At 36.6% G+C, this 12,845-nt stretch overlaps 1 protein-coding gene across 2 annotated transcripts in view; it reads left to right on the forward strand.

The window, feature by feature from the left end:
* Positions 1-12,517, forward strand: part of tspan11 (tetraspanin 11) — a 17,813-nt gene extending 5,296 nt beyond the window's left edge. Inside the window, exons 3-9 of one of the 2 annotated variants that reach the window (XM_014004169.1) lie at positions 1,683-1,874; positions 4,840-4,914; positions 7,423-7,527; positions 7,816-7,974; positions 8,564-8,650; positions 9,629-9,753; positions 11,050-12,517. In XM_014004169.1, the coding sequence (XP_013859623.1) occupies positions 1,683-1,874; positions 4,840-4,914; positions 7,423-7,527; positions 7,816-7,974; positions 8,564-8,650; positions 9,629-9,706 (696 nt within the window). In that variant the 3' untranslated portion in view covers positions 9,707-9,753; positions 11,050-12,517. The remainder of the gene's footprint in view (positions 1-1,682; positions 1,875-4,839; positions 4,915-7,422; positions 7,528-7,815; positions 7,975-8,563; positions 8,651-9,628; positions 9,754-11,049) is intronic. The other variant, XM_014004170.1, reaches the window with a different exon arrangement.
* The last annotated feature ends 328 nt before the right edge of the window (positions 12,518-12,845 follow it).

Genomic DNA, 12,845 nt, shown 5'->3' on the forward strand with positions numbered 1-12,845 from the left:
CACAGGGAGTCAGCTCCCCCACTGGCCCCAGTAAGTCCTCCCGTTCCTCGAAACCCACACTGGAAGAGCAGCCCAACTACCTCTCCCTCCAGGCAAACTGCCAAGCCCACGGAACCCCAGACCATGGACTGACGGAGCCCCGAAATGATCAAATACTTATTTCACACAATAAAATGGAAATTAATTATTTAAAAATCATACATTGTATTTTTCTGGATTTTTGTTTTAGATTCCATCACTCACAGTTGAAGAGTACCTATGATAAAAATTACAGTCTTCTACAAGCTTTGCAAGTGGGAAAACCTGAAAAATCAACAGTGTATCAAATACTTGTTCTCCCCACTGTAGTTCATTTGCAAAAAAAGCACAATGTGAATGCAAACCTCACCAAACGAAAAAAATAAATAAAGTCCATTTTTGGTCCGGACCAAACAATTGGACTAAAGGACTTTCCTGGTCTGAATACACCCTTAATTCTATTTTAAACAAACACTATAAATGTTGCAAAGCATAGTTTGACATATGTCAGAGGTTAAGATGATGGATTGAGGAGAGTTCTGACATCCCACCTAATGGTACTGCAATCTGTTTCTTAGATAATGATTTTCTCCTTACTTTGGAAGGTTTTTAGAGTCCAAGAAAAGAACCTAGATGCAGAGACAGGATGAGACTTAAAGAACAGAACAGCGTTAGTCTTTGTTATAAAGACTTCAGCATTTGCTCTAATACATTACACTGMCTATTCCTAAAAGAAACATTTATCTCTTGCATCTGAAATCTCCTCAGGCTTTCTTCCAAGATTTCCTCAAACCACTTTGTTTTATTTGTCCACCACTGGAATCTGAATCAGTTCTAGAAATGATGCATCTCTTGTCATGACATTGTCCTGCTCACCTTTACTGTCATCCCAGTTTGCTTCCGCTGATAACACCCTATCAGATTATACTGCCTGGGAATAGATTTTAAGAGCAGGTATGATCTGAAGTAACTGCTGAATTAGACAAATGCTGATAAGCTCAGCCACCTTTGATCAAGTTCTGTATGATAAAACGATTGAACACACACTTGAAGGCCATTTTACTGTTTTTTTTGTTGATCTGTTGCTTTATAATTCAGTGGAACGTGTTTAAAACTAATTTCTAGATATGTGCAAATCATCTGTCAGTGTGTCCTTTCTCCTATTGGTGCCCCTTTGATTGGGCACACTTGACTGTGAAAAGGATTGTTTTAGACGGAAAGGGATGGGAGGATGTAGGGGAAAGACTGAAGGCATTTCCTATTTGTCTGCTTGTGAACGTCATGAGATGCAAAGAACAGATCTAAAAGCCACCCTGGGTCAGTTAGTCAGAATTGTTTGGAAGGAAGCAGTCATTATGTCCTGACWTGACCTCTGAAGTTTTAATACTCCCTGTGGCTGAATCAGTGCCACTTTCTCTGTTTCTTCTCACAATTCCTCTCTTCTCTCTTTACCCTCTTCTGACTTTTTCTTACTTTTTTCTATCCATGCTATGACTCATCTAATGATGCTGAACTCACATCTTTTCCTGAAAAGTGCATTTTTTTTTCATTTTGGTCATTTTTTTGCCAGGTTCAGCAGACATGCTACATTGTTTGAAGCTTTTTTGGTCTACGTATTACAGATTTATTAACTGATATATTCTTTTCCACCTCTACTTTTGCAGATGGGTGGTGCTGCTGTCTTGGGTGTAGGAATCTGGACAGTGGTGGAGAAGAGTGACTACTTGAGTCTGCTGGCTTCCAGCACATTTGCTGTCTCAGCATATATCCTCATCCTGGCTGGCAGCCTAGTGGTGGTTACCGGTTTCCTCGGCTGCTGTGCTGTCATCAGGGAACAGAGAAGCTGTCTGTCTACGGTGAGGCCAAAGGGACAGGAGGGGTCTTCAGAGTTCATTATCTGTGGTTTTTGATTGTTGTTGATGTCARTTGTAGGGATGGGCATTTTAAGCCAAAACACTTGTTGAATTTGTTTGCAATTATTTAACTTTTCTTCGAAGTGTATGATTTAAGTTATGCAGGGCTATCATTTACATCTTCTGGAAGTTTAACTTGCCCTTAAACGTAGGTCCTACTTTATAATTCTTTCAAAATAAACTATGATGACACTTTTTTTTGTGCATTTGGGTTGTGGGCGGTAGACTCGAAAAGCTTTCTTAATGTGTCAGTACTAAGTGCAGTGGTTCAGAGAGAAAATAAAAAAGCTTGACTTCACAAAACTTCTTTGAATTTACTATTTTTAATCACAATTTAAATCTAAAAGTTTAGAATGTTAAAGGTAAATTTGTTACAGAAATATGTAACAACATAACGTATGATTTGTGTTCAAGATGGAGTCAAACCTTTATTGTTTTTTTCTTTTCATGTTTTTTTCTTTTTCTTTTCTTTTTTATTTATATATATTTTTTGTTTTGTTATTGAAATTTGAAGTTTATTTTGATTGATTTTATTGAGAAAAAAGGGGCAGATATAAGATTTGGTCTTCTTCTGCTGCCTTTCATTTATTTGAGTTGTATTTTAATTATATTGACTTTAAGTTGTTTTTAATGAAATTAACGAATAAATATTATTATTATTGTTGTTATTATTATTATTATTGTTGTTGTTATTATAAAATAATAACTGTCCATCCCTAGTCAGCTGATCATTTAGCATACGACTCTCACATCATGACTTAATTTTATTATTGATCTACTTGTGCTTCATGGCTGGGTAATTTGTCTCTGAGAATCCAAAAAAAAGTGCAGGTTTAGACGAACAATATCATGACTAATTGTGAAAGAAGGGTCTGTGTTGAAGACCAGTGAGAGAATAAAAAATAGATTAATCTGACAATTTGAGGGTCAGTGGTTCAATTCATGGGTCACCAGTCTGAAGTATGTCAAAGTGTTCTTGTGCATGACTCCTCGAGTATGTGGTGGAGGAAAAAAAGCTCTACATATACTAAAGAACTGGATGAGTGAGTGTGTTTTGTGGTGTAAAGTGTTGAGTGTAGCAAACAAGACTATTAATCATTTTAGAAATGCAGTCAATTGACTTTGTGGTGTACTGAAGGATGTACAAGCAGAATGATTAGCAAACTGTTTCTTTACATGTCTGTACCTGAAGGTAGCTGTGTGCCCACTTGTACACCCCTGCCTATTGTCTGTGCGTAGGTACATGACACTGATGTAAGAGCATAACACGGGTCTCATTCATGCCAACCCTGTTTTAAGGTCTGTCACGAGATGATGGCAAATGACTCTTGACAAGACCCTTACTGTCCTCATTATTTTACAGGAACAGGGCTCAGTGGGAGAAAATCAGGTGGGAGGTGAATGTTCACTGCTGCAGGGCTATTTTTAGCTCTGYCTATCAACTGTTGATGGATGCTGCAATAGAAACAAAAAAATAAATCAGGGGGCTTGCAAGAGTTAAGTGGTAGAGATTTTCTAATGCAGTTAGCTTTGATGCCAACAACATCAACATGCTATTTATAGATCAGTGGAAAATTAAAAAGTGATAGTTGCATGAACAGGGTGCTTTTTTTTTTTTTAAAAAAAGCTGAAGTTGACATTTTGTGTGGGCAGCATACACATAGAGACTGAAGTGTTTTTTAACTCATTACAGAGCTGGTTGTGTTTCTGTAAAACACAGTAACACTGGTAACAGCTGCAGTGGAAAACCACAGATGCACCAGAACCACACTTTGCCACCTTTTTTTTCTCCTAAGGGAATTAAATTTTCACACTTTTTATAAAATCTGGTTGGAGTTGGTTTAGATCATTATCACTAAAGTGTATCACATGGAAAATAGTCTATACTTATAAACTATTTAAAGATGTCATTTTTTTCAGATTTTTTTTCACACTGTGAATTTGTGGAAAACCTTGACTAATGATTCTTAAATTATTTAAAAAAGCACAACTTTGTAAACCTGTGACACTGTGTTGCATAACCAGGAATAAGCCTAAAATTACTTGAGYTTTCACTGTTTGTACAATTAACTCTACTCTCTTAAATGGAACATTCCCTGCAGCTGTTTGCCACCAGTGGTTTGGGATCACTTTGTTTGGCGTTGTGTTGGAGGTAGAAGCATCTGTCTGCAGTGGGTTTCGGAGAAGCACTGCTGCTCGTTCTGACAGCTAGATCTAATTAGTCCTGTGTGCTTGGGTTACATGAGCTTGTTTGTGATAACTGTTGGAAGGGTTTGATAAATAATAAAGTTTATGCATGCTATTTGAGTTTAAAAAAAGTTTTCTTTTAATCTTWTTAGGCTGTCAGTGTAAGCAGTCTGCTTCAGTTGACATTACTGTTCTCTTTATTTCAGTACATACAGTCATGCTTGTCATTAAGATGCTTAAAATATGCAGCTTTTTTTGGTCTCACTCTGTTGTTAGCTTGTTGATGCTCCTGTGTTTGGTTATACTAATCTGATGCCTGATATATATCTAAAGTGACAGCTAAAATTTCAATAATGTTTTTATTGCTAAGATGTTTTCAGCTCTGCTATAATTAAAACTAGAATTGGTTTCTAGCAGCGTTCAGTGCAGAGAGGAATAAGCTTTCACAGCCTTTCAGATTGCTTTCTGGATGTCTGATTTTATTATTTTTTTTTTTTTTTGGGCAGCGTTGCCATCTGCGTTAGAAGTGACAGATGCGGCGAAGTGACAGATGATGAAAATTTATATCGAGCCATCTCAAATTTGAAGCAGCTTGAGTTGCTGAGGAGATGGYTTAAGTGACAACCGTACAGATGATTAAGAGGCTGAAATGTCTGAATGAAATCCTGTGGCTGATTTATGAAATTCCTCTCTTCTCTTCTGTTTTATTTCTCATCCGCAGTATTTCTTCTTCCTGCTCTTGATCTTTTTGATTGAGCTGGTGGCTGGAGTTCTGGCTTATGTTTACTACCAGAGGGTAAGTTAGCAGTCGTTTTTTGTTTTGTCATCTACAGAAATGACAAAAATCCCTTCAGGTGAACTATAAAGAAACCAAGTTTGACAGTAAACTCAACAACCTGTGGGGTGCAAAAGAATTTAACTGTACATAGCCCATTTAATTGTTCCTCGCTCACTGTTCTTCAGAGGTGTCAAGTAACTAAGTACAAATACTTTACTTAAGTAGAAATTTTGGTTATTTATACTTTAGTGGGGTAATTATTTTTCAGCCTACTTTTTACTTCTACTCCTTGCATTTTAATTCAATTATCTGAACATTCTGCTCCTTACTTTTTAAAAATGCAAAAAGCATTTATTTTCTATTTAACTTTGACTTGTTTTTATTCCATCTTTTCATTGTTCAGAAAAAATAAATAGAAATCTATCCAGATACTTTGAGCTCTTGGATAGAGTGAATTTGGTTGTGGTTGGATGAGAAGTGTAAATTTGAACTCACTCCATCACACCTGTATGACACAAATCACTCCATCACACCTGTATGACACAAATCACTCCATCACACCTGTATGGCACAAATCACTCCATCACACCTGTATGACACAAATCACTCCATCACACCTGTATGACACAAATCACTCCATCACACCTGTATGACACAAATCACATCACATTCCAGCAGCACAGACTGTAGCAGATGTAGCCTAGAATGAAGATGATCATGGCTGAAAAAAGTAGTCTAATCAGTTAATTACAAATTTTCAACATAAACATTTTAATTTAACATTATACTCATTATTGACTTTGGAAGGAAAATGGATTTGGGGGGGGGGGGTATACGCTATATCAGGGGTCTTCAATTAAAATTTAAACAGGTCCAGTCAGAGAAAATTTCTTAAGACCAAGGTCCATTAGATCATAATGTTTTACTATTTAGAATTATATGTCGGCTTCCGGCTTTGCGGGTCGCRTCTGTGGTCCCCCCACACTCACTTTGAAACATTCCACGAGAGAGATCCATGCCTGATCACAACTGCACACAAACAGGCGTTTACATCCTGGGTTTTCTATTCGGGCACTGACGAAGGATATGTGCATATGTGTATGTATGTGTGCACGTATGTATATGGGCATGTATATGTATGGGTATGTATGTATTTGTATGTAAGTATGTATATGAAAGTGTTTGGATATGTAGGTAGGGGTATGGTTGTGTATATATTTGTATATGTAAATGGGTATGGTTTTCAGCAAGGCTTAAGTCATTATAATTACATAGTTATGCATTTTTGTTGCTGTGGTTTTGCTAGCTTTGTTTTGTAGGTGTGGAGCCGAGAAGTCCGGTGTGCTGTCTTGTGTTTTCTCAACATATATTTTACATATCTTCTAATCTCTTTTTCACTCTTTGTCAATGCATTTCACTTTTTTCTTTTTTCTTCTTCTTCTCTTATTATTATTAAAAAAAACATAATAATGGTGTGGAGAGGATGGCTAAAGGGGGAGAAGGGAGGCTATCAAAAAAAAAAACTATTTAGAATTATATATATTTAAGTAGTAGTTGTATCAACATCTGCACAAACTGATTTGCATATAAAATTAAATCAATTCAGTCTAATTAAAATAGTTTTTCAATATTTATTGTCACGTAACAAAAAGATGAACGTGARATTCTAAAGTCTGATGTTTTATGTTCTCTTACTGAGTAAAAGTATGATGAACGTGTCAAAATAAGAAACTAAACATTACATGACAACTGTGCATGTTGATTTGGTACATTTGTCCAAAACTTTTATACTTTGTTTCATAATGGAATTAACTTTTAATAAGGGTCACATTTCTAAACATGTGAGACTCACCGGCTGTCCATTAAAAAAATTTTGATGCAACTATTTGTTTTTATTTTTTTATTTTTTTGTATTTGTCTGTTAACTCTTCAGTTTCTCTCCCCTTCCCCATCTCAACTATCAGTTTTCTCCATCCTTTCTCACCCGCCTGTATATTTCCTTCTCTTTTCCTGTTTTTCTCTCCATCTCCATCCTTTCCTCTGTCTCAAAACGCTTCAAAACGCACAGCAACACTTCTCAATATCCCTTGACTTGCATCCACCATAGACTTTGCATGTAAACCCGATGCCCCCGACACTCAAATCTTGTTAGGTCCGAACGCAGCATTACATGCGCTCATTTCAGTTTTAAGTGGTGATCTTTGTTTTGGCATCATGTACGGGTCCGCATGAGACACCATTCCGGTCCGGATCCGGACCCAGGTCCGCCTATTAGTGACCCCTGCGCTACATGCTATAGAACCCTGTGGCACAGCCTAAGCTTTTATCCTTAAAGTATAAAAGTAAAAGTAATGAACACTTAAAAAAAGCCATTAAGTAGTTTTAAAACCAGTACTTTTAAACTTGAATTGATACTTCTACTTCCAAAAAAGTTTTTTTAAACCCTAGTATCTATACTTCTTAAGTAACGAATGTGAATACTTTTGACACCTCTGCTGTTCTTATTATTCTGTTTCTCATCTTCAGCTAAGCGAGGAGCTAAAACAACACCTGAACCAGACAATGACTGAGAATTATGCCCAACCAGGCAAGGAGATGATTACATCTGCAGTGGACAGACTACAACAAGATGTATGGATTATATTTATTCATATATATGGATAAAGGCTTTCACTTTTTTCAGACAGGGAAGATTAAGGGAATATTATCTCTAGCCTTCTGATCAAAAGATAATTTTCTGTTAAACYGCTCAGTCCTAAAGTAGATCCTAAGTTCTCAGCGTTTTGTGTGATYGAAATATCTCCTGGAATTTTAAGAGTTACTCAGAGAATTTAGTTTTCATGAACTGCTGGGAGCCCTGTATTTCTCTCTTAAAGTGGACATCATTAAACTCTCTGCTCTCGTTTTCTGCCTGTTCAGTTCAAGTGCTGTGGCAGCAACAACTACGAGGATTGGCTGCAGAGCGTGTACGTTCTGTCAACCCAGGCAGAAAACAGAGTGGTCCCTGACAGCTGCTGTAAAACAGTCACTTTGCTCTGTGGCAGGAGAAACCACCCCTCCAACATCTATAAGGTGGAGGTTAGTAAACCACATGCTAATGGAAAATTGGAAAATGACAACATCTAATTATTACATTGTTTTCATTAAGAAAATGATTTAAAGTTGTCTGACCCCTTCAGTCAAGACTTTGCTTTTCATAACAAACATCAAATGCAGATTTTAAAGGAAGTTGTCTTTTTTTAAGTGTGGTGCAAGATTGTCTGCTTTAAACAGGTTTATTGATCTCTTGTAATGATGTGCTTAAATAATGCAGCTCTTTTATCAGCTGGTGAGACTCTCCTTACTTTTTATTTACTTTTTTCAGTTTGATCACAAACACATTCTTACTGCTTGGTTGCTTCATTTTTACTATTATCTGCTCCTGATCCAAGTAATAAAGTCTGTTCATGCTGGTTGAGTCTCATTTGTGGCACAACCAGTGTTTACCCACAACAGTCAGCTTTGTGGAATCTGTTGGTTTACAACAGTGTCTGTGGTTAAAGCTGTATGAATGTGATGACATTACTACCAGAGCAATGATTCAGAATGAGTCAACTTAAATAATTCTGCAGAAAATAAAAGCAACTGAATAATATTTTTAAGTAACTCAGACTTTTTTCCTCTGCAGGGGGGTTGCATCACTAAGCTGGAGCAGTTTCTTGCAGACCATCTGCTGATCATTGGGGCAGTGGGGATCGGAGTGGCCTGTCTTCAGGTAGGTGGAATGTAATGTGCGGATAAAAGAGCAGAAAACATTTCAGCTGTTTTTTTTAAAAATCCGAATAAAATCTGCTTTATCCAGACCTGATTGTTGGTGAAACCCTCCTAGTTCGATGAATAAACAGCTGCTTTTTGTTGAATAAACCTTAGAAAAGCAGATAAATGGGTTTCAGGGTCTCCATTACTGAAAATATAACATGACAGATCAATAACCTCTAAATTGGCTTTTCTCATTTCACAGTGTCATCACTGTCATCGTTATGTGATTTGCTGCATTGCTTTTATTTCATTTAGACCATTCTGAAATGGATTCAAGCTTTTAAGCCCAGCAGAACCTACTGACGCATATCAGCCATAGCATTATGACCACCTGCATAATTTTGAGTAGGTCCGTGTTTTTGATGACTTCACAGTGAGTTGGAAGTATTAAAGCCAGTAAGCAGCTGTTCCCAGCAGCATATTCTGCTGGAACAAAATGAGCAGGGTTACTCCCTTTACCTGTCAGTGGTCATAATGTTAGGATTTATCAAGGTTTATATTAGACATTAGATGAGAACAACATTTTGTTTTTCTTAAACCATAAACTTGCATTAGTGGGATTAGCAGTTGTGTAATAATTGCATTGCATGTGCTGCTGTTCTATATGGAAAGAAAGCGTTCACATTTACAATAACATTTGCTTAAAACCTTTTTTATTTCAAAGTTATACAGTAAGCAGTTTCATTAACATAAAACATAAAAACAAGTAGTCTATGTAGAGTATTCCCTAAAAGATGCACATACAATATAAAATACTGTTCAACACGTTTCTTTCTTTTGTGTATTGTAGGTTTAACCTTCATCAACTTTTATTTTTTGTCTGGGATACATGTCATACTGACTTGGTTATTATTCCTATATATTTAGATTATTGTCTCTAACCTGACGTTTGTATACGTTGAAAATGTCTGTGTGTTGTTTGGTCTCACTGTAGCTGGCCGGAGCACTCTTGACAGCCTGCTTTATCTATCTGCTCTATAAGGAAGAGGAAGAAGACTTTGGTGCATTGTAATTTGGCTCTAGAGCTCCTTGGTGTTGTTAATCAAATGGATAGACCAGGTTGGAGGGCGTTATGGGTATTTGCATGTTTGTCCTTGTTTGACTGCCTGCTGTTTGTGAGACCTGCAGTCTGCATGTCTGCGAAATATTCTAAATAATGGTGTTTAATGTGAAGCATGCTTCTGCTTGGCTTTGGCTTTGTATGAAACCTCTGCTAACGCTTTCCGATAACGAGCTGTTACAGATGTGAGACTAGGAAAGGTCAAACAGGAAACATTAATTCACCTGCTTCATCCTGTTACTGTCCGTGTTGACAGGAAGAGGAAAGTAGGGATGTTAGAGCGGTATGATATTTAGTATTTAAAAACTAAGCATGGGCAAAAATGTTAACTTCAAAGGTTTCTGAATTGATGAAATACTGTTAATAATTCACCATGCGTTTTCTAACACTGTCACCTCCTATTGCTTTAAAGTCTTGTTTCTATAGTTACTTGCTCCTAGAAAACGTATTTGGGCTGCTCAAACAACTTCAAGAAGCTATCGGGAATACAGTTATTCCATCGAATAATAGTTCATTATTCTTTTTAATCCATTTTACATAGTTTCTGTGTTCTTTTTGATTACAAAAATCAGACTTAACACTCCAACCCTTTCAATAGCATAAAAATAAAAGTATATTTTGCTCCTTCCTGAGAAAAAAAAAACACTTTAACTTACAGTTTTCTGTTCCAGGTAGATTAGAATCAAAACAAAAGTAAAACCTTTTTGACCAGAGATGTTGACAGACGATGCTGAGTCACTTGATGGGGCTTTTAGTGGCTCAAAGATGAAATTTGGGCACATGCCTGTTCATCCATTAGKCCTGATGGGGTCAGTGGTGTTGCACACTTATCTGTTCCTGCTGCTGTTATGAGGCTTTTCCTGAACCTTGACTGAAAGATTGCAGCATTTCTTTTTACATCACTTGTTTTAGGTTTTTTAATTCTTGTCTAAAGTTTGCTGATGCAAATTATTTTACAGTATCTTTCTGTACTTTGCTTCAGATTTTTTGCACTTGTGTCTTTACCAGTCATTAGTTTTGAGACCTAGGGAAAAAAAGCTATTAATAATTGTGCATAAATGTGCTTTTCCTCTGTGCACCACCCCCTGTTTTTTTTGTTTGCTCATGCAAGTCTGTGCACACATGCTGTTGTTGCAGTGATGCTTGCTTGACTCCTGACATCCCCATAGTAACCAGCTTCATACTTCCCAGTGATTTCTAACTCTCCTCACAATTAAATCTTCTCTACAAGCACGTGCAGCAACATATAAGCTTTCTAAAGTCTTCATTTTGACCAAACACATTGCTGTTTCCAGATCTGTGGGATGGTTTTCACCTGCTGCTTGTACAGGAGGATCAAGACGGACCCTTACTGAGCCCCACCTGGCCCCCAATAAACTGCCTTAAACATGCAGATGACTGCTGACGCCTCACTTCAACTTCTGGAGCCTAAATAATGAGCTGATAACCCAAGTTCCACCTCACTCACATTCATCAACATTACAATCAGAAACAGATCAAACAGGTGGATCTGGTATGATTCTGATTGGATGACAGAAGCAGTGTGTTTGTCTTGTGCATGCTTTGAGCAGAGCTGAGAAGCTGAAGAAATGTTTCAAAAATGGACTTTTTAACTAACATTTTTTAAGTTTGCAGATAGATTTAATACAGTTTTGGCCCTTTTACTATGAGCTAGGTAGCACCGTCTGATATTTTAATGACAGCTAAAAAAACAACACAATAAACTACAAAACAAGTGTTATATTTCTAATCATGCCTTCTTGTCCTGATGACTATAAATGATTTGTATGACAACCAAAACGTGAGTCCTTTTCAGAAGCAGCTGTTAAATCTGAATTAATTGCTCCACCTTGTGGCTGAAACTGGTCATTTAAAATCAAAATTATCTCTTGAAACATAAAACATTTCATGAATGTGTTTTTTCCCCCAACATGCTTTGATTTTCATCTTTCGTAAGTTTAATTCTCAATTCATCCCAGACGGATTTGTTTTCTATGATAAAGTTGATGATAATTTTGTAAACGAAATAAGATGAGGTGATTGTTTTTAAGATTTCCTTCCTATGGAGTGTTGAGTTTCATCAATTTAACTTTTTCTAGTAATAAACTCTAAAGAACAATTTAGTTGCACAACATATGTGTTTATTTTGTTTTTGTCTTAAGGATTTTTGTATTTAAATTTATAAGAATAGAACATATTTGGCAGGGTTACAATCTCTGTTAAAGGGATTTTTATTTGCTGTTTGTTTTCTAATGAAGGACCCTCCACTTTTCTGAACTCTCCAAATAAATTTGTCAACTGGACTTTGATCCACTAGAGGGAGACAGAGACTTTTTATTTGTACTTTCATTACCTTGTAACTTTGCTTTTTTCCCTTTTTAGTTTAGTTATTTTTTGACATAGGAGGGGAAACATTAGTGTGGGGGTCCGTGGGTGTGGGTGGCATACAACACACAAAGGACTTTAGTGAGGTGATCATCAGGAAGCTATTATAGCTTGAGATAATAATATTTGAACTTATAATAATAACCGTTCTTTTTATTAAGTGGAATATAAAAAAATAACAATTGAAGCTGGGTAGTTACAACTGCAGCAGGTAATGCTGGAAATATTAAAAAATGTGGTTATTCTTTCATTTGCAATGAAACTTGTTTGCTTTTTTAAATAGATTTTCTTTTGATGTTTCTTCATGCTTAATGCGTGCACTCAGACATTGTATTTGACATATTTTGCTGCAGGAAATAAACCTTTTAAATACAACTATTCCCATTCTGGATCAATGAATGCTTACTCATAAGTCACAAACTAAAGCAGTTTATCGGTAGTTTTCTGCTTTTGCTAAAACCGCCCTACACATTTTTAACATTTGTTGCAGAAACTTTTAAAATGAAGTATGTTTCGTTGCTTCGCACAAAGCTTATTTCTGTGTTTGTGCTATATCATTGCCATATGACCTAGCTATTTGTCATTGACGCACAACTTTTCCTTCCACGCTTAATTTTTTTCCCCCTCCCCTGCTCCAGATTACTTATAGACTCTGTCGGTTCAGAGCGATCTATCATTGTCACCCATTTAGTAAAAGAAAGGACAA

This window comes from Austrofundulus limnaeus, unplaced genomic scaffold (genome assembly GCF_001266775.1).
Source record: "Austrofundulus limnaeus strain Quisiro unplaced genomic scaffold, Austrofundulus_limnaeus-1.0 Scaffold22, whole genome shotgun sequence".
Classification (NCBI taxonomy): domain Eukaryota; kingdom Metazoa; phylum Chordata; class Actinopteri; order Cyprinodontiformes; family Rivulidae; genus Austrofundulus; species Austrofundulus limnaeus.